Source organism: Ochotona princeps, chromosome 11, assembly GCF_030435755.1.
Source record: "Ochotona princeps isolate mOchPri1 chromosome 11, mOchPri1.hap1, whole genome shotgun sequence".
Lineage (NCBI taxonomy): Eukaryota > Metazoa > Chordata > Mammalia > Lagomorpha > Ochotonidae > Ochotona > Ochotona princeps.
This window is the reverse complement of record NC_080842.1, coordinates 1,740,805-1,767,529: the sequence shown is the minus strand read 5'-3', so window position 1 is coordinate 1,767,529 and position 26,725 is coordinate 1,740,805. Positions and strand designations below refer to the sequence as shown.

The 26,725-nt window shown below is 38.9% G+C and overlaps 1 protein-coding gene across 1 annotated transcript; it reads right to left on the bottom strand.

Moving 5' to 3' along the window:
- Positions 1-9,856: 9,856 nt before the first annotated feature.
- Positions 9,857-10,810, bottom strand: LOC118760011 (putative vomeronasal receptor-like protein 4). The gene has a single exon (XM_036496854.2). It carries the CDS (start codon positions 10,793-10,795, stop codon positions 9,857-9,859), a length of 939 nt encoding a protein of 312 aa, XP_036352747.2. The 5' UTR covers positions 10,796-10,810.
- Positions 10,811-26,725: the final 15,915 nt, after the last annotated feature.

The window sequence follows — 26,725 nt, the reverse complement described above, 5'->3', positions numbered from 1 at the left end:
GACTAGATCCCAACTGCCAAGGAGGCCACAGGGAATTGGATGCCCTCGGAGGCCGAGTACTCTGAGGTCACCCACCTCCAACCAGAGCTTCCCCAGGGGATGGAAGAAGTCCAAACACTACCGTGCAGAAACCAACATCATCAGAAAGACAACCAGAAGTCCTGAGCGGTCCGCAGAAACAGAAGAATAATAAACGTCCTTCGGGACCAGGGAGGAGGGCTTTCTCTGGTCCGAGCCTGGCTCCACTTCTGGACCCCCACCCTCCCTTGCAATGACCATCAGGATAGCTCCGAAAACCCCTCATAGCAAACAAACAATCATACAAACTAAAAAAAGCTAAAATAAATAGACAAACAACAAAAAGTAGAGCTTGGAATCTGACAGGAAAGAGCTGGAATGGATTGGCTCATGCCTCGCTGGGTGGGACACAAAGATTAGTCACTCTTCACCGTGGTGTTGGGGACTTTCCTGCACACCCCCCCCCCAAAAAATGTTCTGCACCTTAATTGTCGACAAATATCTTGTTAGAGTTACAAGCCAGTCTAGATTATCCTAAAATCTGCTAAGATCAACAAAATTATACTTCAACACAACAAATGGTTAAATACTAAAATGAAATAGACACAAGACAGCTGAATGGTACGTTATAGCCATTTTAAGGTATATAGCAGCCGGTCCGGTGTACAAACTAAAATTGAAATGTCAATGAGCAAATCATAGGTTGTGGTTAAGAACTTGTTTTTTGTTTTTTTTTTTAACATACTGGTTACGCAAAACCATGTCAATTCCATAATGTTACAAATTGCTGTTAATGTTATATTGAGACTCTTAATTGACTGGGATGATATTCTACCAGCTCTAACTTCGGACCGGAAATGGTCTCCCCAAGAAACTGTTCAACCCATCTGGACAATAAGTAGCTGGACTCTATGTTTGGTATATGTTTGCAAGGAAAGAATCTTGATTGAATTTGAACTGTAATACTGCACCAAGGTGGAGGAATCCACCAGGGGGGAGGGGCATGGGGAGGAGTGGGGGGATTCCCAGAGCCTATGAAACTGTCACATAATGCATAATAATTAATAAAAAATATTTTTTTAAAAAAAGAGGAGCAGCTGAGGAACAAACCAGATCAATATAGGATGCCAGCACCCTAGTGAGTGGCTTACTCTACTTTGACACTAAATCAGCCTCATATCTTCTACATATTTTAGTATTAATTTCTTTTTCATTGTTTTTGATGCAGTTTAGTTGGTGCTGGGGTCTTTCTCTCCCCCTCCCCAAGTTTCTTTGTTTTCCCCTCCAGCCTCACAATTGGTCTTTCATGAATTTTCACAAGTCCATCATGGGACTGCGGAGTGTCTCCCAACAATGTAGGAGACTGTCACTCATTTCATGGCATGTGGTCAGCCTTTATCTAATAGTTGAGATACGTTGCCCATTTACATTTATGACAGTTGATAAGTAATGACTTAATCCTACCATTTTAAAGAATTTGCTTTTAGCAATCATATTTCTTTTTAGTTTTATAGCTGGACATATTTTCAAGATGCTAGTTTTCTTTTAATTCTACATGTACACCCACAATATTTGCTTTTCTAAGCCTGTATTGGTAGTGATAATTTTTCTGCATTTATCTTGGAAAGTGTTTATTACTTCTTCACGAATCCAGGGTGGCCTGAGTGTGTGTTTGCACAGATGTCCTCTGCTGATGCTCTCCTGAAGCTGAGATTCCCTGAGACGTGGCTGTGCATTGTCCCTGACACTGTCTTTGCTTCCATCTCCATCATACTTCATGTTTTGCAGGGTTCTCATGTACCCCTTTTGGGACTCCTTGTGTGTTCTGAGGAACTTACCCCAAAATTCAACTATCTATTTCAATTTTTAGTTATTCCCAGTTGAAGGACATGTAAAGGTTCGGATCCTCCATATAACCAGTATGCTCCCTCATCTTGAAATTTTTAGAAAAAAAAGATCAATTATTTGCAGGTTAATCTCAATGAGAATTTCTTGGTTTGTTTCCATGAGTAAACCACAGTCTTTGTATGTGTACACATAATGAAGTGTGATAGCAGTTAATCTCATAGAGCTTAAGAAACCTACTGTCAGCATGACTTAGTTTTTGTTTTTTCATGATCACAGAGCTGAAGTTGTTTTTTTTTTTTCATATTTCCCCTTACATGGATTTTTTTCATTCAATTTCAACTTTCCATGAGTTGTCACACTTAAGAAGTAGAGAATTATGTTTTATGTTCTTGAGCATGGAACTCCAAATCAATTATTTGCTATGCAAAATATGTTTTTTCCAACCTGTTTTATCTGGCCAGTAATTCACTATTATGAACACATGCATGTTAACTTCATAATTTTGATAAGAGTTTTATAACATTATTTTATTATTATTATTATTATTATTTAATATTTTTAATTCATTAATTACATTGTATTATGTGACACAGTTTCATAGGTACTTGGATTCTCCCCACCCCTCCCCAAACCCTCCCACCATGGTGGATTCCTCTACCTTGTTGCATAACCACAGCTCAAGTTCAGTTGAGATTCCCCCATTGCAAGCGTATACCAAACATAGAGTCCAGCATCTTATTGTCCAGTCAAGTTCAACGGCTTCTTAGGTATACCCTTTCTGGGCTGAAGACAGAGCCAGCAGAGTATCATCCCAGTCAATTGAAAGCTCCAACATACCATTAATTAATTAATTAATTGACATAGTAATGAGTAACCAATATGTTAAAAATAAATGCGAATTCCTAGCCACCTTCTGTGACCACCTCACTTACATTTCAATTGTAGTTTATATACAACATATAAAATTCATAACATAACATGTTATACATAACATGATATCATCTTAAATTAACGCAAACATGTGGTATCTGACCTTTTGGGATTGGCTCATTTCCCTTAGCATTATGGTTTCCAGTTTGGCCCATTTGGCCACAAAGAACTGCATTTTGGTTTTTTTTTTTTTAATAGCTGAGTAGTATTCCATGGAGTAGATGAACCATAGCTTTCTTATCCAATCCTCTGTTGATGGGCATTTTGGTTGCTTCCATGTTTTTGCAATTACTGATTGTGCTGCTATGAACATAGGAGTGCATGTTGGTTTCTCATGAAACAATTGTTCTGGATATATTCCTAGGAGTGCTATTGCTGGATCATACAGTATGTTGAATTTGAGTTATTTGAATGTTCCCCATACTGATTTCCATAGAGGCTGCACCAGCCTGCAACCCACCAGCAGTGGAGTAGGGTTCCCTTTTCCCCGCAACCTCGCCAACAAGTGTTGTTGGTGCTTCTATTCATGTGGGCCAGTCTTACTGGCATTAGGTGATACCTCATTGATATTTTAATTTGGATTTTCCTTATTGCCAGGGAACATGAGCATTTTTTCATATGTTTATTTGCCATTCGTGCTTTTTTGTGTTTCCAAATGAACCTTTGGATCATTGTTTCCACTTCCATGAAGAATGTTTTGGGCAATTTGATTGGGATTGCGTTGAATGTATATGTTGCTTTTGGCATTATAAACATTTTAATGATATTGATTTTACATATCCAGGAGCATGGGATGTTACTCCATCTTTTGACGTCTTCTTCAATTTATTTTTTAAGGGGTTTGTAGTTTTCTTCAAATAAGTCTCCTACATTTTGGTTAGATTTATTCCCAGATATTTCATACTTTTCTCTTTTATTTTGAATGGTATTTTGCTGGTTAAATCTTTTTCCATCTTGAGGCTGTTCGCATACACTATGGCTGTTGATTTTTGTTCATTAATTTTGTACCCTGCCACTCTACCAAACTCTCATACAAGTTCTAGCAGTCTCTGTATTGAGTCTCTTGGCTCTTCTACATAAAGAATCAAATCGTCTGCGTATAGTGAGAGCTTGACTTCTTCGTTTCCCATTTGGATTCCTCTGATTTCTTTTTCTTGTCTTATGGCCTCAGCGAGTACCTCTAGGACTATGTTGAATAGTAGTGGAGAAAGTGGACATCCCTGTCTTGTTCCAGATCTCAGTGGGAAGGGTTCCAGTTTTTCTCCATTCAGTATGATGCTGGCGTTGGGTTTTTCATATATGGCTTTAATTATGTTGTGGATTTTTCCATCTATGCCTACCTTGGTTAGGGTTTTTAGCAGGAAGTGGTGTTGGGTTTTTGTCGAAAGCTTTTTCTGCGTCTATTGATACTATCATGTGGTTCTTGTTTTTCAGTTTTTGGATGTGGTGTATCGCATTGATGGATTTCCGAATGTCAAACTACCCCTGCATTCCAGGGATGAATCCTACTTGATCTGGATGAATGATCTGTCTGATGTGTTTTTGAATTCTATTGGCTAGGATTTTGTTGACAATCTTAGCATCAATGTTCATCAAAGAGATAGGTCTGTAGTTTTCTTTCTCTGTAGGATCTCTGTCTGGTTTTGGGATTAAGGTAATGTTTGCTTCATAGAATGAGTTTGGAAGGGTTACTTCTTTTTCTATTGTTTTGAAGAGTTTGTAGAGGATCGGGGTTAGTTCTGTTCGGAATGTTTTGTAGAATTCTGTAGTGAAGCCGTCTGGGCCTGGGCTTTTCTTTGTTGGGAGGTCTTTAATCACTGATTCAATCTCTGCTTCAGTTATGGGCTTGTTCAGGTCGTTTGTTGCCTCTGTTCTAAGTTTTGGCAGGTGGTAGAAGTTTAAGGACTTTTCCACTTCTTGGTGATCTTCTGATTTGTTGGAGTATAGTGCTTTGTAGTAATTTCTAATTATGTCCTTAATGGATGCGGTGTCTGTTGTTATGTTGCCTTTTTCATCTTTGATGCTGTTAATTCTTGCCTTCTCTTGCTTTTCCTTTGTCAGTCGGGCCAGCGGGGTGTCTATCTTGTTTATCTTCTCAAAAAACCAGCTTTTTGATTCATTGATTTTATGTATCTTTTTTTTTGTTTGTTTCTTTCTGATTTAGTTCTTGTCTTGTTTTGATGATTTCTTGTTTCCTATTGTGTGTGGGGCTCTTCTGCTGTTGTTTTTCCAATTCCTGCAGGTGTGTGTTTAGTTTTGCGCCTCTCTTGGGCCTTGACATGAGCTCCAATTGCGATGAGTTTACCCCGTAGCACTGCTTTAGCAGTGTCCCACAAATTTTGGAATGTTGTGTCAGAGATTTCATTGGTTTCCATAAATTTTTTGATCTCCTCTTTAATTTCTTCTCTGACCCATTGTTCATTTAATAGCATATTTTTCAGCCTCCAAGAGTTTCTGCATTTCCTGGGGCATTTTGAATTGCTGATTTTCAGTTTCATTCCGTGGTGGTCTGAGAGGTTACATGGTATGATTCCTATCTTTTTGAAGCTATTTAGTTTTGCTTTGTGTCCTATCATGTGGTTGATCCTGGAGAAGGTGCCATGCACTGCTGAAAAAAAATGTATAATCTGTGTTCTTAGGATAAAAAATTCTATAAATATCTATCATGTCCAGTTGTTCTATTGTTTGTATGAGCTCTGTTGTTTCTTTGTTGGGTTTTTGTTTTGTTGATCTGTCTATTGTTGTTAGTGGGGTGTTAAAATCACCCACTCTTATGTGCTTATCAATGTCTCCCCTTAAGTCCGTAAGTAATTGCTTCACGTATCTAGGTGCGTTTGAATTTGGTGCATATCTGTTCACAATGGTAATTGCTTCCTGATGTATCAGTCCCTTCACCAATAGATAATGTCCTTCCCTGTCCTTTTTGATGTGTGTCAGATTGAAGTCCACATCTTCTGAAATTAAGACAGCTACCCCAGCCTTTTTTTCTCGTCCATTGGCATGAAATATCTGTTTCCAACCTTTCACTTTCAGTTTGTTAGAATCTCTTCTGATTAGATGTGTCTCTTGTAGGCAACAGATAGTTGGATCTTGTTTGATGATCCATTCCGTTAATCTGTGCCTTTTGATTGGTGAGTTTAGGCCATTTGTGTTATGAGTTAAAATTGAGAGGTTGTGATTTTGCCCTGCCATACTTGTTTTTGTGAGTGTTGATATCTGTGTAATTGCCCTTCTTTGTGTGGACTTTAGTGGGGAGACCTTCCTGTTTGCCATCTTTGCTTATGATTCACCTCCTTTTTTACTGGATTTAGTGCATTTCTAAGGAGATTTTGTTGAGCTGGTTTTGTGTTGGCATATTCTTTTAATTTCTCTTTGCTAGGAAAGTATCTGATTTCGTTCTCAAATACGAATGAGATCTTTGCTGGGTACAATATTCTTGGTTGACAGTTGTTCTGATTCAGGATTTGGAAGATCTTTGTCCATTCTCTTCTTGCTTGTAAGGTCTCTTCAGAGAAGTCAGCAGTGATCCTGATTGGTTTTCCCCTATATGTGATCTTTTCTCTGCTTCATACTTGTCTCAGGATTCTTTCATTGTCTTCTTTGGAGTGGAACTTGAGCACCATATGTCTGGGTGAGGATCGTTTTGGGTCATATCTGCTAGGAGTCTTCTGACCGTCTTGGATTTGGGCTGGGTTCATGTTCCAAGTGTTTTGGAAGTTTTCCTGTAAAATTTTATCGCGCACCATTTGCATTCCTGACTCTTTTTCTGCTCCTTCAGGAAGGCCAATAATCCTAATATTCGATTTTCTGAGGTTGTCTTTCATTTCTTGTATGGTCTTATTGGCTTTGTTCAGACTTGTCTCCAGCTGTTTAACGAGCTGGGTATGTTCGTTTTGTGTGTCTTCCGTTTCAGAGATCCTCTCTTCTGCTGTTTTTGTTCTGTTGGTTAGGCTCTCAATTTTGTGCTCTAAGTCAAGGATTTTGTTTTTGACTTGCTGTATTTCTGCGACTATGTGGTTCTTGAATTCCTTGAAGTCCTCCCAATTTTTCTCATTGTCTCTGACATATTTTAACATTATTTTTTTGAATTCCTTGTCTGGTAGATCTTCTATGTCTTCATCTCACATCTCTGAAATAGACATTGGCTTTTGATCCTTTATTGGTAGGGTGTTGGCTCTCTCATCTGGATCATTACCTTTTCTGGTATTTCTTCCCATTGTGTTAGTGTTTCTTTTTTGAGAGACCTAGGCACCAGTGTGCTGAGGGGTCTCCAAGCACTATCCTGTAGAGATCGTAGTCTGCAGGCGTGGAGTAGCAGGGTGTGGGAATTTTCAAGGCACTTTTGTTGCGTCTCCAGAACACTGGACCTCAGGGCGCCACTTCCAGGGCCCAGTGGATTCAAAGCACACTCTCAGCTCGTCCCCTACAGGTATGCTACCACAGGGCATGGGGGAGTGAAGGCACTCTCTGTGCGCGCCCCCTGTGTGCGGGATCCCAGGGCTCGGAGGATTCTAGGTGCTTTCTCGGTGTGTCCCCCATGCCAGGGACTGCAGGGCGTGGAGGTTCCAGGTGCTCTCTGGGAATGCCTTCTGCACGCGGGTCTGCAGTGCCCTCCTGGTGCGTCTCCCAAGCATGGGACTATAGGGCATGGGGTGTTCCAGGTGCTCTCTGGAAGCACCTCCTGCGCAGGCCCCACCACCCCAGCGCTTGTGGGGGACTGACCGCCCCAGCGCTAGCATGGGACTGCCCAGCCCAGAGGCGTGCCTGGGTTCCTGTGGGATAGCACCGCCCAGCTGAGTGCCAGACCGCAAAGGCACGGAGGAGTATTCAGTGTGCCTTTTGCCTTTCTCTTCAGCGCACAGGACCACTGTGCGTCACCTCCCAGACACAGTTTTGGCAGTTTCAAGGCACTCGCCCTGTGTCCCTAGAAGCTGGAGTCTCGGGGGGAGGCAGGGGCGGGGAGATGAGCACCAAGGGTGTTCAGGCTCTGTACATGCCCCTGGGGGGCCAACTCCCGGAGCCTCCGACCCACCACTGTCCCCACCCAACTCACTCAAACCTCAGGTTTTTGCATTCTGCCTCTTCTTCTGGCGGGAACCCTCACCAGAGGTGCGTCTCCTGGCGACTGCGTCCGGTGCAGGTACTGGCGGGACCTGGAGATTGCGGGAGGTGCAGGTCCTGGCAGGGCTTGGTGACTATTGTGGGCGGATGCCAGCGGGTCCTGATGTCTGCAGCGGGTGCACGTCCTGGCCGGTCCTGGCGACTAGGGTGGGCACTTGCCAGCAAGTCCTGATCACTGCTTGTCCTCACCGCCACAGCGTCTGCAGGTCCTGAGGTCTGCAAGTCGACTGTGGCTCTCAGTGGCTGCGCTCAAAGGTGACTCAGCAGGTCAGGAGCGGAAAGCCGTCTTCCCTGCCCTTTGTTTTGTTTTTCCCTGGTTGCTCTTTCGAGTTGTGTGGATTTTTTTGGCTCCACACTGTCCAGGGAACTTTACGTTCTTCTCCCTGTAGCTCTATGCTGCTCCACTTATGCTTTTGTCGCGTTCTAGACCTGTCTGTGAGCTCCCTCACAGTCTTCCTCCTATGTCGGCCATCTTGCGAGTCCTCTCTATAAAATTCTTATATACATTTAACAACTATCATGTAATTCACTTTTTCAAGAAAATCACGCCAGATTTTTAAAATTGTATAATTTTTATTTTTGATAATTTTTAAATATTTAATTAGTGTGTGAATATTCAAGGGTTAGAGAAATTAGGTGAGACCACTGTTTTGACATTCCTTTTTTCTCTTCTGTATCTCGGGAAAGGCAAGAGAAAAGAAGAGAAGCCATACCCAGAGTCCCAAATATCCCAGGGTCCCTTATGTGGGGCATGCTACATGGGTCCCGTTCAAGTGATTTCGATAGTTCAACAGTTCTGTAATTTTGCAAATTTTGCCACTCTAATCATATTGAAATTGCTCCTTGTCCACTGGATGATATAGTCTACCTTAGCGTCTCTGTTTGTCTAGGTGTTCACTGCTAACTCTTGCCTAGGTTAATTCATCGATTTGTTCTGTACTCCTTGCTCTGCCATGGTACCAGGTGTCTTCTGCAGGCTCCTGTGTTCTGACATATCCTCCTTGTGTGTTTGGATATGTTGCCCCTGCTCCATCGAAGACTTTGAGGAGGTTCAATTCTGACACATGCATTCCATGGTCAGACCATGGAACCTGCACTTTCCTCCATGGTTGGAGTTTTGAGACTAGCGGTTCAGTTGGAGGGATCCCCAGAGAAACTTCATCTGAGGTGATCCCAGGACTGATTCTTGTGTATGTTGCCAATGCAGGGTTCGGCACAGTCCATTACCCAAATCAGCCTACTCACACACACTGTTATGTGCTGTTGTTGTGTCAGTTGTCTCCCGCCCTATCTTCTAGGCAAACTAATGGACGTTGCAGTCCAGCCTGAGTCTGCCCACAATAACCCCAACCAGACCCACCTCCTGCCCTGGCTCCAGAGCTTGCCAGTATGTACAGCACACTGGTTCTTTTTGTGTGCATTGTCACACTTATGAAGCAGATAATTATGCTTTACATTCTTGAACATGGAAATCTAAATGAATTATTTGCTATGCATATTTCTTTATTCATCCTTTTTCATCTCATCGATAATGCATATTATTACAAACACATGCATATTTACTTCATAATTTTGACCACAGCTATTTGAAATTCTTTACTTTTATAAGGTTAACTAATCACATGTAACTTACTCTTTACAGATTTAAGATTTGAATTAATGTATCAACTAAGATGACCTAGGGATTAGATATCAAAAGGAGCTTCATATGCGCACAATTTAAAAAAAAAGGTTTCCTTCCAAAAGATAAGAAAGTTCAACAGGAAGAAATTTAAGCATAGAATGAACTTTGAGCTAAGGGAGGCATATAGAGTTTGGAAGTGTCAAAGCGAACAAAATATCAGATGCAAATAAAATTATGCATAATTATGTTGCATTAAAATGGTACATTTAAAAATATTTAATTAATGAGAGAATTTACATTTTCAGAGTTGGTTCATCAACTTGTCCAAATGATTACCACATCAATCATGTTTTGCAGAAGACCAATTATTCTTTTATCAGAACTAATGAGAACCAAAGGACTCACAGTGGCATAGGTATTGCCCATAAGACTCCGGATATCCAGGACCACAGGCTCATATTTCCACAATGCAGTTGAGAAGGATGAGATGGTGATATCCACACAGTACATAATCACAAAGAAACTCACCAGCACTAGGACAGTACAGGTGGCCCTTTTGGCTGGGGAGATTCTTGGGGAAATGCTCATGCTGTGAAGGTACTCAGACTTCCTCTGATGGCTACATAAGAAAACCACCATGTACATGCTGGAGAGCAGCATGAGCCCTACAAAGAACACATTCTGAGACAATGTAAGTGTGCGAAATAGTGTCATGATGACAGAATTCATTGAGGAGAGTGAGCAGTACTTACTGACATTGAGTAGACTGGTCCTGTTGGAATGAGCCACAGTGTAGATGACCAAGATGCTATTGGAACACAGGTTAAGAGACCAAATGCAGGAGAAAGCAATGGCAACATGTTTTGTGAGTTTATATTTAAATCTTGACAAGTAGAAAGAGTTGGGACTGATGGTGATGGCTTGGATAATGCTCAGGATGCAGGTAGTGGAGATAGAGAGACCCCTCATCACCCTACTCAAGTAGAACAAAAGCTTACATTTCAGTTCATTTGGAAAATTGAGTGATTTGAACATGTCTTCTGATAAAATATCCAGTGTAATAATTAGCACCACCATGTGAACAAAAGCCAAGTGGCAAGTGGTCATGTCTGTGGGCTTTGATCTATGAAACCGGTGCCTTGTGATGATGTGGAAGACAAGGAGAGAGGCATTGGCTACAATTCCAGTTCCAGCTTGGAAAAAATACACGTTTTTGAAGGATAATGTACGTGGAAACTTTGTATTTCTTAGCATACTGAAAAATTTCCAGACACCTAAGGAACAAAAGACTCATGTCACCAGTGATTCTTCTTTTTATCATGAAAAAAATCGAAATAATTTTTATTTTACCTAGCTATTGCTAATGAAGCATGGATAATTAGCAGAAATTATTGGCATGAACATATGCAGTAGTTTCTACATGTATGTAAGTGCATTGGTCTACTCATGAGGCATTCAGAAAAATAACTACATAAAGGAGACTTGATACAAATATCTATATTTTCCTTTTCCACCAAAACAACATTTGTGTAATTTCTCCTAATTCATATTCCTCATTCTGTTTATGTGAAACATGATGTGGAACTGGTTTGATCCTCTAGTTCATCAAATATCCTTTTTGCTAATGAGACTCTTGATAACATATAAACATAATGAGAAAAGACTTAATAATTGCAAATGAACATTGACAGGCAAAGTAAATTTTGTATATAATATTACTTGAAAGTTGCTTTAATTACCATAATCTAACAAGAGACAGTCTTCTATGTCATATATGTAACCTTCACAATATCATTTATTATTTATTGAACTGCACTCGGAAAATCAATTTATTTTATTAACATGTTTTTATGGCATCATTCCATTGGCTCTGATGTTTCCCTACTACCTCGCTATGTGCTCCTCCCCCCACACACTTATTTTTCCATATTATCACAATAGTGTAGTCCTCATAAACAGACGTAAGTCCATCATTCTGTTATTTAAGTAGATCCTGGCATTGTAAACATGGACAATGGCAGAGTCCAAAATCTGACTGTCAAGATATTTTTAACATTTTCATTCAAAAGTCCATCTTTGATATGGAAGGAGAAAAAGCATACTGCATTGTATCTTCCAATCTGGATAAGAGTCTCTATTACAGTTAATATCCATTTCATTATATGAAAGGCCATAAAATAAAACCAACAACAGGAAGAAAAACAGAGCATTTACAACATGAAGTTAAATAGCATGCTACTGAATGACCAATGTTTAGTTGAAGAAAGAAAACAGAAAATCAAAAACCTTTTTGAAGCAAATGTGTTACTGTATGACCTATGGATCACTAAAGAAATTAATAACAAAAATCCTGAGGAAATGAAAATAAATACAAAAATTTCAAAACTTGTGCAATGTTATAGTAGGAAAGGGGGCATTAATAACATAGGAACTTAGAAAAAAATCAAAATATCTGAAATAAATGGCCTGTTAATATATCTCAAGAACTCAGTAAATAAGAAAAAAATGAAGAGGAGAAAAAAGTCACACCAAAAATAAATAGAATTCTAAGTTAATACTACAAGCTGTAACAAAAAAAGTAATTTTTTTAAGAGGAAGAGCAAAACAAGCTCTTAGACTAGCACAGAAAAGCAAGAGTGTTAAACCAAGTGAATTTGGAAATGAAAAGGAAAACTGGTAAGGTGTTCTCATTATGCTGAAGTGATCCACTGATCATGTAGTGCCTGTCTTCCTCTCTTTTAATATGTGTCATGCTAAAGACCATCTTATCTGATGCAACACATGATAATCCAGCTCTCTGCAGTTGAATACAGGGGTAAGATCCTAAAATATGCTTGAAAGAAAAGACTTTTAACTTATACAAGAACACCTTTCAGGCTCACTTCTGAGCTCTAAATTGAAACTCTACAGGCCAGAAAAGATTGCAGTGACAAAAGTCAGATTCTAAAAGGAAAAAAAAAAAAATGTAAATCCATACTAATCTTACCCAGCAAAGGTTTTCTTTATCTTTGGAAATGAAAGAAAATTCTTCCACAGCAAAGAAGACTTCAAAGAATTTGCCTCCTCCTGGCTTGCCCTACAAATGCTACTTGAATACATTCTCCTGACAGAAAAAAGAAACAGCACTTAAGAAAACCAAAGGCAAATGTGGAAAACATCCCAATAAAGCAACAAAAGAAGACTAAGTCAAACAATGAACAAGCCATTTCTAAAATGACAGGACCAAATTACTGTCTATCCATATTAGCCCTGAAAATAAATAATGGCTTAAACTCATCAGTCAAGCATCATAGAGTAGCAGTATGAATAAAAAAAAAAAACCAAAACCCATCTATCTGTTGCCTGCAGGAGATACATTTGACCAAAAGAAATAAATGGAAGCTATTAGTGAAAGAATGGAAAAAGATATTCCAGGCCAATAGAACGAAAAATGAGCTGGTGCAGCCATTGTTATATCAGATAATATTTACTGCATTTCAAAGTTACTTTTGTATCCTAAATTTTTTTATGTGAGTATAAGGTGGAATCATCAAGAAGTATCACTGAATTTGCATTAAATGCTCCTGGCCTGGGGAATGAACAGAAAATCTGGACATCGTGACCTATGATTTAGCCATGTTCTAAACACAAATTTGGTGGTTTTTTTTGGACCAAGTAAACACTCCTAGAAATTCTAATGTGAAGTTCAGTTCTCAGTGCAAGAAGTAAAAGTCACAGCTGTTTGGGGCTGAGGCTGAAGCCCCAGAGAACTGTCATCAGAAAATATTTTATTATGAGTTTCATATTAAAATCCAAAGTGTTGATGTGATCATGGCCATGGTAAAATTACCACAATTTAATGGGGGCAGGAACAAGAAGATCATGATGAAATCTCTAGGATTGGACTACACAGGTACATAAAACAGGTAATGCAATGATGGTGAGAATTCACCTACACAAAGTCAAGGACCAGTTTCAATAATGATTTACTCAAAAGGATACGAGAGAGAGAGTCTTCCGTCCGATGGTATGCAACCCCCAAATATCTACAAAATTGACTGTGCCTGATAAAAATTGAAGAACTCCATTTGTTTCTCCCATGAGTCTGTCAGGGACCAAGTACTTGAGTTCTCAGCTACTGTTGCCCAAGCACATTTGCAGCAGGAATTCAGATCAGTAGCATGCAGCTATCAGGATTCGAAAATAAACTTTCTATAGCATGCAGGTGATCAAGTTTCAGCTTAGGCACAGTGGATTTTTCTGATAAAGATGCTTCTATCAATGATCTTTTCTCATTCTGAACATAAGTTTGAGTCATTTAAGTAGTGCTATATTATGAGCTATAAATTATACTGTTATTGTATGACTGAATGTATGGTGGTGTTTGCCTTATGTATAGATTTAAGAATAGGAAAATATATGGGGAGACAGAGGTACTTTGCTATTGTGTTAACAGCCAGCATTATTTCTTGAGTAGCATTGTAAGACATATGACATCATTGATAACTTTAAAATGGCATGAGATTTTCAGATGAACAGATATCTGTTAATAGGCTGATAGTGCTCCTTGATGGAATCAGGTCAGCTGGCAGAATCAGGCTGATAAATGCCTTTTATATCATTATTAGCTCTACTTAGGGATTATTTTAAGACAAAATGGACAAATTCAATAGAATTGAACTACTGCAGTTTGTCACCTAGTCTTTGGAAGCAGATTTTAATTTAATGCATGTACAGCTACACAGAGAATAATGATGAAGTTATACAGATTCTCACAAGTTGAGTTCCCAGTGTCACTAAGAAAAAGCATAGGAAATAAAAAGGTTACTGAAACTTTAGATAAAAATTACCATTGTGCAGTTATAATAGGAAATCACAACCTATAGATTAGGAAACAGCCAAAAACACTCCCTAACAATACATTTTTAAATGAGCAGAATAGACACCAGAAAGTGATAAAATTGTGTTTTTAAGTCAAATTGCATACTTAATTAGTTCAGGTTTGGTTTATTTATAAGATAAAATTGAATGGAAATAATCACAATTAATTAAAATTTAAATTTATGAATTTATTAGAAGGAAAATAAATGAAATTTCAATTCTGGTACATTAAAAAAACTAAGCAAATACATTCCACTAGTGCACTTACATAATTTGTAAAATGGAAGACTTAGTGTTAATTATGATGAATGGAGTATTTTTTAAATGTTTTAATGAAAAAAAATCCAGTCCCATCACAGAACCAACCTGTCCTTGGAGATTTCTGCACATGATACAGAGAAAGTCAGTCACCCAGCTAAGCCTCTGATGTGAATCCATTGTGACAGGAATCCTGAAGATGCAGTTATAGGGAAGAGAGGGCACTAGCTCACCTCCTTCCAGGCCCATAACTGTCATCTGACTTATAGAAACAGCACATATCTGTCCTTGGCATCATTACAACAGGAGCCACTCAAGGGAAAAAGCAAACTTCCCTGGTTTCTGAGAGACAGCAGAGGAGAGCACCTGGGTTAGACTCTTCTCACCTGTGGACTCATTTCTCCAAGGCAGGCCTGCCTGGGCAGGTTGTCTGCTCTCAGTCCTTGTCAAGAGACAAAAGGGAAATAATAAGCTTGACTTTAGGACAAGAACAAGCCACAACTGATTTCTCATGATTTCCACACTGCGCCAGGAGATTCATGGCGGCATTCACACTGGGACTTCTGTGGTGTCAGCATCTCAGTGAAATAATACAGCACCAGGAAATTGGTAAACTGTCCTCTCCCCCAGTGCTACTCAGGAAAAGGGATCTTTTTCCAAGGGAAACATCCCTGAACCAGGGAATCTGCATCAGTAGAGGAATGCAGGCTACATTCCCTCCACTTTTCCGCAGGCTAAGTGCATTTCTGACTCACGGAAAGGGCATCCTCAGTTTCATCAGCCCACAAGGCTAAGGTCAACATAGCTTACTAAAGATGTCACACACAGTCTCACGTTTTGTGCCATCTCTTCCTCAGTATCCTGCCAGGTTCACTCACAGCCCTTTTTATTCCACACACTTAGAGATACAACAACTAGACACTGCCAGCTATCCCTACCAACTACCTCTTGGTTATACTTTGTCTAAAGTAGATGTTTCATCTAATTAGCACAGCTGTATCTTTCATCTCCTTTATAAATTCAACACCTTCTTATTTTGAAAGGATGATATACATGTTCTTCACAAGCATATACAAACTTGCACAAATCCTTTAAGACTTGAATTTATTCTGCTAAATTTTTTTTCTTTTCATTTCTAAAAGATTATTTTTTATTGGAAAATCAGACATACAGAAAGAAGAAAATATCTTGGGGGACTTATGTACAGCAGTCCGCAAGACCATTTGGGCGTGAGGTGACAGTGTTCTTCTGCAGCACAAACACTGAAGACAAACTGGTGGTGAGAGATGTTCATGTATTTGAGAGAAGTCACAAGCTTATGTAAGATAGAAAAAGTAGGAGGGCAGCAGGTCTGTCCTTACAGTACTTCCTCCCAACAATGAAACTGTGACAGGCTGGTAAGTACGTCTATCTCTATGGATCCCCCAATGAAGCTAAAGGTCATTAAGCACAGGAAACACAGAAAGCTGCATCTCAGGGCAAACTTGTTACCTGCTGAAACACAGGATGAATTTTGCATTTGACTTCCAAAAGTTGTTTGCCAAGGAAGTCCTAGCACAGCCAATTAAGAAGTCTGAGAAAAAAGACTAAGGTGCAGCCCATCGCTCATGCTGCATGCCCGGTAATAGGCCATGTTGGGGTCTAACTTGGCCAAGACTGTTGTCATATATTCCCCCAGAACATGGTGTGCTGTGTGCCTACAACCTCCCACATGAGTTTCTCAGGTGGAGTTCCAGGGGTGATCTCCCACAGAAAGACAGAGAGAAGAATATTCCTTCTGCTGGTTCATTCCCCAAGTGGTCGGAATGGCCCTAGCTGAGTTCTTCTGAAGCCAGGAGCCAGGAGATTCTTCCATGTTTACCATGCAGGCACAGGATCATAACACTTAGGGTCGTCCTCCACTGTTTGCCCAGGCCACAAAAGGGAGCCATATGGGAATAGCAGCAACTAGGATATAAACTGGTCCCCTTACAGAATCCCAGTGCATGCCTGGCAAGTACTTCATCCACTAGGCTACCATGCTGGGCCCCATTCTGGTGGATCTTTCAAACATGCTCCACAATCCTTTTTGTAACAGTTATGCATCTGACTTTTAAGAGGCTCACCATCCCAGTTAAATATGAATGCTTCTTATCCAAGGTCAATATTGCTATAGAACTATCGGTGCCTCCCACCCTGCGGAAGAAATCACCCAACACTAGATAGTGTTTCAGAGGCACTTTTATTCCAACCTTCAGTTCCTCCTTTGGGGCAGAAGCCCCTGGTTTATATATCCCTCCTATCCGTTAAATCCGTTACCCAGAAGCCTTCAGTTAAGTCAGTTAATTCCGTTATTTCGGTTACACAGAGAACCTCCTCACCCCTCCCCCAAGGCCCCTGGCTTATCCAATCAGCTTACACGCCTGAGGCAAGCAGTAAAGGGCCAATCACAGGGCACTTCCTGAAACCTGTCTGCAAGAGGAAGTAGGGTCCAGGCATCATCTTAGGGCAGGGCACACGTGCAGTGCTCCCAACAACTCCCCCTTCTTGTTTTATTAAGCAAAGGACCGTGCCTGTCTTAGGTGTTCCGAGTTCGGGCTCCCCTTACCTGTCATGAGCTAACCATGTGGCTAAGAACGTGGCACGTGTCTTAGGTTGGTGAAGCTGTATCGGATACTTACTCGTCTTTGGCTACCAGTCCAACATGCCTAGCCAGACTTCTGGGGATCCTCTGTTGTTAAGGGCAAGCACAGCTTGCATTAGCAGCCGCTGTATGAAGCATTCGCAGACCCCAAAGAAATAATTAATAAGATAAGGCCCAGGCCTACTATACCGGCCCATTGGCATGCAAAAAAAAAGACCCTTTAGTATCCAATTTGTCCATTGCTCTACTGTGGCAATCTCTACTTTGGTGCTATTTATGGCTATAATTTGGGATCTAAGTTCCTAAATCAAATTATAACTCTCTGGACAAATTCAATGCTCAGGAACCATTGGTGACAATAGAGGGAGTAACACACAATCCAGGTAGACTAAGCACACATGGAAACAATAAGCATAAATGGAGCTTGTACACATACATAAATAGCATTATAGATAACATCATGACTGCAATTAACTTTAACATCTTCTTCCCATATTCTAAAACCATTACTACTATAATTGAAATTTTTATCACTACCTTATCAATAAATGCAAAAGCTGATATATCTGAACATCTACCCCTACTGGTGCACAATACCCAAGCATTCCAGGGCAGGGCAGATACAGACTGAACAGGATTACCATATTATAATTATATCAAACTGAACATCCCAAGTCCCATACAAATAAACCAAAAGGCTTCTAAATAGATTAGCTGCAAGTTGGAAACTGAGAGGACCTCAGATAACATGTTCACCTGTTCTTAAGTCAAGTCCACTCATCAGTTTATGATTAGCAAGCCAGTCCAAACATGTTGGTTAAACTGCTCCTGTGTCTGAAGAACCACAGAGATCTGCTGCGCCAGGGCATTCACCACTGGTACAGCAGTCACTAGGGCCTCAATGGCCATGGCGTCAGCAGCGGCAGCTGTAGCCATTGCTGTCACAGTGGCAGCAGTAACGCTGAAGTCACGCTCTGGCCACAGGTGGACTGACAGGTCTTCTTCTTTAACCATCACCACAGCCAGCACGTACTCAGTTGTATTTCAACATGCTGAAAGAAAACAATCTATTCCACAAGTTAAGTGAATCCCTACCTAACTAGTATTCCTCTAAATGTACTGTTTTTATCTGTGGGAAAATTTTCCACACATACCTGGAGAGTGCTCCAGTTGACTCAGGATGAGACTGAAATTTTCCTACGTTCTAATTAGTCAATACAATGCAGGGTGATGGCACAGTAAAATTACTAATATTAATACTATCCTGAAAAAATAATAACTAGCTTGTCCTTTGGGGAATCTATATTGATCCCTCTTCCCCCTTTCTGTTTATATAGCATAGTTTTGACTTATTTTTTCTAAACTTCCACAGCTTTATTTCCTCTTGGCACCATTTTTTAGCCTGTTCATATGCTAACTGCTTTACCAAAGGCATTGCTGATTCCACCTCCCCAAAAATTCTCGAGGCAGTTTGAGTAAGTCTAGCTACAAAATCAACATAAGGCTCATTGGCTCCTTGAATAACTTTGGAGAGGCATCCCTGTAGATCCCCACTGCCTGTCTCTAAATTGTATATATTAGATTAATATAATATATACAAGCCTAATATACTTGCTTGTCCCGTCAATCTTCCGATTCAAATGCCATCATCTTGGCCAGTACCCGAGCTTTCACACGACTCAGCAGCAGGAGCTTGCCAGACAAGTCTCTCAGGAATCCACCTCGGACCATTTTTGTTTTTTGGGAAAATATAGACTGATCCTTGCCCCCAAATGAGGACGGGATCTGGGCCTTGGGTCTGAGGTACCAGGTTGCTTACTCTTATAGGGTTAGTATAAAGTGAAAACTGTCAAATAATACTTTACTAAACATTTATCCTAAAGGCCTACTTCCTGTTATAAATGAGACAGGAATTCAGGTTAATAATAAATGTATCAATGATATAATATATTTTTAAAACAACTATTAGTAATTTAAATTACATAAATTTAAGAAATCCATGTTAACTAGTAATCTTATTCAAAGTAAATGAATTTGTAGCAAAGGTTTAAAATCACTTAGATATTTTTACAATCCTATCAGAAAGCTCTGGGAGTGTCTGCAGAATTCAGAGCTCAAGGCAGCCTGCTTTTGCTGTTGATATGCAAATTATGTGTATGCATTAATTTACCTGCTTTTTAAAATGTTTCCTACAGGAAGTTTAAACTTAATTCACAAAAGCTAGAATATACAGAAGACAAACATTAAGACACACATGTGTGTGCGCGCACACACACACACGCACACAGACACATGCTTTTGGAGACTTAAAAAAATTATTCTCTATCAAACTTAGTAATAGTAGTGTTCTCAAGAAACCAGTAGCTGAAAAGTCATCAAGTAAATAGTCTTAAATAAAGACCTTGAGAAAGAAAAGTCACCACTATGAAATCTTTTCATCATTGCAAGAATGCGAATTTTAGTCTTTCCAGTAATATAGCTATCCTAAGAATACGTAGGGAACAACCAGATACAACTGTGGAGCTAAATCATTAAAAGTGCAAACTAAAATTTAAACCTTCACAACTCCATGGATGTATACAACAGTTTGACACGCAAAAGAATTTTACTACATTTGACAATAATCTTAATCTAATCAACCTGATTAACTGTCTCCACAAAATGGGAGATAAATCTGTTGGCATTCTTGAGGAGTCATAAGAATACCAAGGAAACCCTAGAATTGGAAACTTTTGAATTCTTGGATGCCCCTTTAAGGATGGCTAAAAATATCTGGAAGAAGGTTTTTGTTGTTGTTAGTATAACACATTATAGGTTAGACTTCGTTATTGACATGAAATCATCACTTAAATAACTTTAAAACAAATACAAAATCTTTACCAATTTAAAGCAGTGAGAAGTTTGATAACCAGCCGAAAACACAAGAATTATTTTAAACTATAAAAATGCCTTATATACAATAAATACCACATTAATTTAGCTCATACCTTGAAATAATTTAACAGTGAATTAGTTAACTTCTATAACAAATTATTTGCGATAAAATTTTACATTTTTGAAAACATCACAAATGAAGCCTTAAGAATTACAAGAGATAAAATCTTTTTTTTCTTGACCTTTTCTTTCTGATCATACTAAAAAGATATTTAAAAGGTAGAAAACCAGGCAACAGAAAACTTAGGGTCAGGTATTGGAGGTCTGAATGAATCAAAAAGGGTTGGAGTGATGAACCAGGAGCCAAAGACTAAACACTGCTGGAGGGAATGGCACTAGTGACGGCAAATGGAGAAGCAAGCACTGAATGGCATCGATAAAGTTGACATACAGCCTGTGGACAACACAGCTTAAAACCTTGTCCCAAGTTAAAAAAAAAAAAAAAAATCTGCCAATCAGAATGCAATGGCCAAGGACAGAAGAAGAAACTTAGACAAAATAAATGGGCTTACTGATGCCTCTCCTGCAAATGAACAGCAGTCTATTCAACCTAAGAGTTAAGTGAGAAAGACATATAGGAATTGCCACATAAATATGTTTTTAATGTTATAAAACCCCTTAAACACAATGGAAAGCACTTACAGTTCAAAGAATATAAAGAATGTGTTATATAGGTAATAGCAGCAGTGAAACAAAATCAAGCAGAGTTATCAGAAATTAATAACACACTACAACAAATAAAAACTTCACAGGAATGCCTTAACAATAGAATAAGTTAAAAGAAACAATCTAGAATTGGAAGACACCTGTTGCAATAATGCTGAAGCAATCAAAAGCTTGGAAGAGAAACAGAGTCAAGCCAAGAAATCATGCTGGAATTAAGAGATACAATTAAAGACTAAACATACAAGTTGTTGGAGTTTCAGAAGATGCAAAGAGAATGTGGATTCAGATACAATCAATGAAATAATAGTTCAGAGCATCCCTAACCTAAAAAAAGAAATAAGATACAAATTATAGGAGAGTCACAGAACTCACAACAGAGCTAACCAAAAGCAGTCCTCACACAAAACACATCATAATCAATCCTTTTTTGTTGAACATAAGGAAAAGAACTATAAATATGCAGGAGAGAAAAGCCAAAATCTTACAGAGAAATCAGAATCTGACCTCTCAGAGAAATCTCCACAGGCCAGAAGAGAATAGAATAACCAATTCCAGATCTTCACAAAGGAAAAAGCAGTCAACCATGAATAATTTACTAGCAAAGCTTTCCTTTTACTTCAAAAATGAAAGAAAATCAATCCTGAGCAAACAAAAGCTAAAAGAATCAGTCTCTACTAGATCTGCCCTACAGTTGTGCTTAAAGATGTGCTACATACAGAGGACAGGAATAGCACTTCACAAAACTAAGGCAAACATGGAGAATGTCCCAATAAAATGACAAAGACTAAATAAAACCATGAATGACCCATTCCTAATTGACAGAACCAAACCACTACCTATTGTTATAAACCCTGAATTTTCATCTTTTGAATGTAATGGATTGAGTCCTAAAAACAGGACTCATCTCTCTGTTGTCTATGGAAGAAATCTCTCACCAATAAAAGTAAAAGTATGAAAAAGATTGTTCCAGGTATATGGGAAAGAAAATAAGGCAATATAACTATTTCTATATCAGATAATATAGTCTTGAACGTGAAGAAATTAAAAGGGATGAATAAGGACATAATGATCAAAGGATCCACTCAGCAAGAAGAAATCACTCTAATAAATGGAAAGAAGCTTTCAACAAAATGGTAGAAAATCTAATATCCAGGATGTACAAAGAGCTTCAGAAATTCAATGACAGCAAGCCAAAGAACCTTGTAACAAAATAGGTGAAGGAAGTAGACAGACATTTTTCCAAAAGAATAAATTAAAATGGTTATTATGCATGTGAAGAAAATGCTCAGGCTCTCTAGCTATCCGGGAAATACAAATAACAACTACATTGAATTCCACTTAACTCCTGTGAGATTGGCCTACATTCAGAATTCTACCAACAACAATTGATGGCACAATTATAGAGAGAATTATACGTTTCTCTATTGTTGGTGGGAGTGTAGACTAGAACAACCACTATGGAAGTCAGTATGAAGAATGTTAAGAGAACTGAAAATTGTTCTACCATTTCCAGCAAAACTGTCCCAACTAGAGACCATTATGCTCAGTGACATCAGCCAATCCCAAAAAGACAAATATCATGTGTTCTGTCTGACATAAGGCAAAATCTGTGCAAAATACAAGGTCAACAGATGTATATGTAAACATGTATATACACATATTAAGCTAGAGAAACTGTAAAATGGAGACTAGCACACTGAGAAGTGAAGACACGTTAAAGTATGCATCTCCCGAATAAAAAAAAAGGCCAAGTGTTCTGTTACCAGAACTAATATGTACCAATGGACTGAAAATGGCATAGACATTTCCCACCATTCTCTGGTTATTTCCTAAGTGTCATTGAGAAGGATGAGATGATGCTATCCACACAGTACTTAATCACAAAGAAATTCACCAGCACTAGGACAGTACGGGTGGCCGTTTTGCTGGAGAGATTCTTGGGGAAATGCTCATGCTGTGAAGGTACTCAGACTTCCTCTCATGACTACATAAGAAAATAGGCGTGCTGGAGAGCAACATGAGTCCTACAAAGAAGACATTCTGGGACAATGAAAGTATAATAAATAATGCCATGATGGTGGAGTTCATGAGGAAAGTCAGCAGTACTTATTGACATTGAATAGATTGGTTCTGTTGGAATGAGCTACAGTGCAGATGACCATGTTGCTATTGGAAGACAGATTGAGCGACCAAATACAGAAGAAAACAATGAGAATATGTTTTGTGAGTTTATGTTTAAATCTTGAGGAGTAGAAAGAGCTGGGACTGATGGTGATGGCTTGGATAACGCTCAGGAGGCAGGTAGTGGAGATGGAGAGACCCCTAGTCACTAGAATCCATTTGGATGCATGAGATCTGGGTCTGGGTCTGATGGGGGAGCTTGGGGGACTCCTCTCACAGGCTGTAATGCCTGCTGGTGAGCATGTGAGTCAAAGCTGGGTATTCATAAGGTTGCACAAGGCTGCTGCACTTGTTGGCAAGTGTGGATGAAAGCAGGCTGGGCAGGAATAGGCTCCCGCCAATGACAGGCCTAGGGGCAGGGCAGGCCAACAAAGGTTACAGCATCCAAAGGCAAAGGACAAGATGGGAATGGGCCATGCTTGGCTGGCAGTTGACTACCACTGGCACATGCAAGATCTATAGCTGGGAGTCGGCCTGGTTGGGGAGCTTAGGGGATGCCCTGGCTGGGCTGTGGTTCTCCACTGGTGAACGTGAGAGCCAGAATGGGGATGAATGACTGGACTGGACATGTCTGTAGCATTTCTTGACATTGGTGTGGATTGGTTATTAGAGCCTGTTGGCCCTCATGAGAGATGAAGTTGGTGCTGTGCTATATGTCTCAGCATCCATTCAGCTTCTTGAGAGCCAGGTCTGGGCCAGGCATGGCTGGACTGTAGGACTCAATAGTAAGAGTCAGAATGGCTGTGGGCCAATTGGGAAAAGAGGACAAGACAAACCTCAAAAACAAATGTCAAATTTAGTGTTTTCCAAATCTTCCTATAAAATAATCAGGTAAAATACCTTGCCGATAACTTTCAGAAAATCAATTAAAATTGACCTTACTGTGATTCTCTATGCTTGTGATAAATTTTAGCATTTTAAAAGTTGTGGTTAGTATTTATGCTTGTTTATTTTCTTGCCTGATATTATGCTTGCATTTTATATTTTTTGTAGAAGAATCTCTTCACATTTTACACATATCAAGCCTCAAATCCTTCATTTTTCCTACTCTTTCATTCATGCAAAAGTTTGGAATAATGTTCCAGTAATCAAAAATGCTGTTTTCAATAAATGAAGATTCATACACAGTGATGAGATTACTGGATAATATGGCATTATGATTTGAATAAGTTTGAGAATATCTCTGATAGTTTATATGATGGATGCTTAGTCCTGTGGAGGAAGTTTCTGCTTACATTTTATCATTTAGAAAACCCAACGATTTGAACATATCTGCAGAAGAAATATCTAGTGTAATAAGTAGCATCGCTGAGTGGACAAAACCAAGTGGCAGGTGGTCATGTCTGTGGTCCTTGACTATGGACCTGGGGAATTGTAAGGATGTGGCAGACTAGGAGGAAGACATTGGCTAAGATTCCAATGCTAGCTGGGAAAAAATATACATTTTTTTAGCGATAGATGGAGACTTTGTTCATCTCACCATACTTGAAAATATTTGAGATATCTATAATAAAAAAGACAGACCTCATGTCACCCGTGATTCCCATTTCATCATGAAAGCCATCACAGATCATCATTTCTATCTTACCCATGTATTTTAATAGACTCTGAAATTTAAATAAAATTTCTTGGCAATAAAACTGCTTTATAATACATGGTGTTCAGTCACCATATAAAATTGTTAACCTTTTGAAGACCTCTGTATTTGTGGATCTCTGTAACAAAACAATCTTATGTTTAATTTCAGTTTTCTTAAACTTTTTCAAGAAATCTCTATACACGCATATTCACATACAAGTGAAGCAAAATGACTTACATACAGAAATAGCAGAAATATAAAATTGTTCAGAAACCACATGACATGAAATGTTTTAACAAAGGACAGATTACATAGTTAAGTGGCTTTTGAACATTCGTCAAAGCATTGATCTGGCAAAGCAGAAGCTCTTCTATATCAGTACTAATAACTTTTTGCTCCATAAACTTGTATGTGCGCCCTCAGCACAACATGGAAACAGGACAAGCATTCAGACCAAACTGATTGCATGATTGATTACTTCCACACTGGAAGGATCACAAGCAATTCATTTTAATAATATGTTAAAACATAGACTAGTTTCTGTGCAATTATTTTAAATATTTATGTAACAGGATTGGCCTACATCATGCATCATGAGCCATGCAGTAAAACAAAATAATTACCAAAGTGAGACATGGAAAGAATTTCAGTATTTTCTTCTTCCACCAAAACAAAATTTTGCTAATTCTCTTTAACTCATGTCCTTCATTCTGTAAATGTCAAACATGTACTGAAACAGGTTTGACCTGACAGATCATCAAATGTCCTTCTTTTCCAATGAGGCTGAAATTAATGTACAAATTGAGTGAAAAAACCCCTGGTTGTGTGAATGAATGTTGATAGTTAGAGACATATTTACATAATTGACCCTGAGAGATGTTTTAATTCCCATGAACTTACAACTGATACTTGTATACATCATATATATGAGATTCAAAATATCATTATTTATTTTAATTTCAAAGTTAATCTTATATCCTATATTTTCATGTGAGTAATGTTCCATCTTGTCACGGAAAGATCACTGCAATAAATTCTACTGATCTTGAGAAAGGTGACAGAAAATATTTGTCCATTGTCAAATATCTCTTAATCATATTCTCAAATGCAATTTGTTTTTTCTTTACACCAAGTAAACAGTTCAGAAAACCTGAATGTGCAGCTCTGCTCTCACCACACGAAGTGACAGCCTGCGGTGTCTAGAGTTGAGGATGAAGCCTCTGAGCATTCTCAGGTGACAGAAAGTGTAGACAACGTTCACCTCTTTATTGTGGCTTCACCATAAACTCCAAAAAATGTATGCAATCTTAGTTCATTCTGCGGATTAAATGGTCCAGAAACCAAAAGACGATGATGAAATCTCTGAGCTTGGATGAGACAGGTGCATAAAACAGACTAAATATAATGACAATGAGAAGCCATCTGCAAAACTTGAGAACTAGTATGATCAGAAAGGTTGATTTTATATGAATTATGCAAAACTAAAAAAAAAAAAGGTCCAGAGGAAGAGAGAGAGAAACAAATCCACTGATGCTCAAACTCCAAATATGTGAAAGGAGTGGCTGGACCTGGCTAAAATTAGAAGTGAGGAAATCCATTTGGTAGTGTCATGTGTGTATCAGGGCCAAGGTATTGGAATCCTAGGCTACAATCTCTGTTGAATCAGAGGCATGCAGCAGCCAGGATCAAACTCACTTTTTAATACGGGATATAGATGCCCCAAGCAGCAACTTAGTCACAATGCTTTTCCCAAGAAAAATGATTCTATAAACCGTTGGTTCTCATGTTAAACATATATATCAGTTAGTGAAGTAGTGCTATAGTATTAGTGCTAAATTACAGGGCTATTTTATGAATGACTCTATGCTGATTTTTGTATTCTGTATAGATTTAAGACTAGGAATATCTACGGCAAAACATACTGTTGTTTTATTACTATGTTAACCACAAGTATTATCATCATCATCATCCATTTTACAGTATTACTTTGAGAGGCATCTGAAGACATATGATGTCATTTACAACACCAAAATTTAATGAGAACTTCTGATGAAAATATATGTGAGTAGGTTGACAGTGTTTT

Bases quoted from the DNA above. Each gene is read 5' to 3' on its own strand.
- LOC118760011 (XM_036496854.2), bottom strand. From the start codon at position 10,795: ATGCTAAGAAATACAAAGTTTCCACGTACATTATCCTTCAAAAACGTG.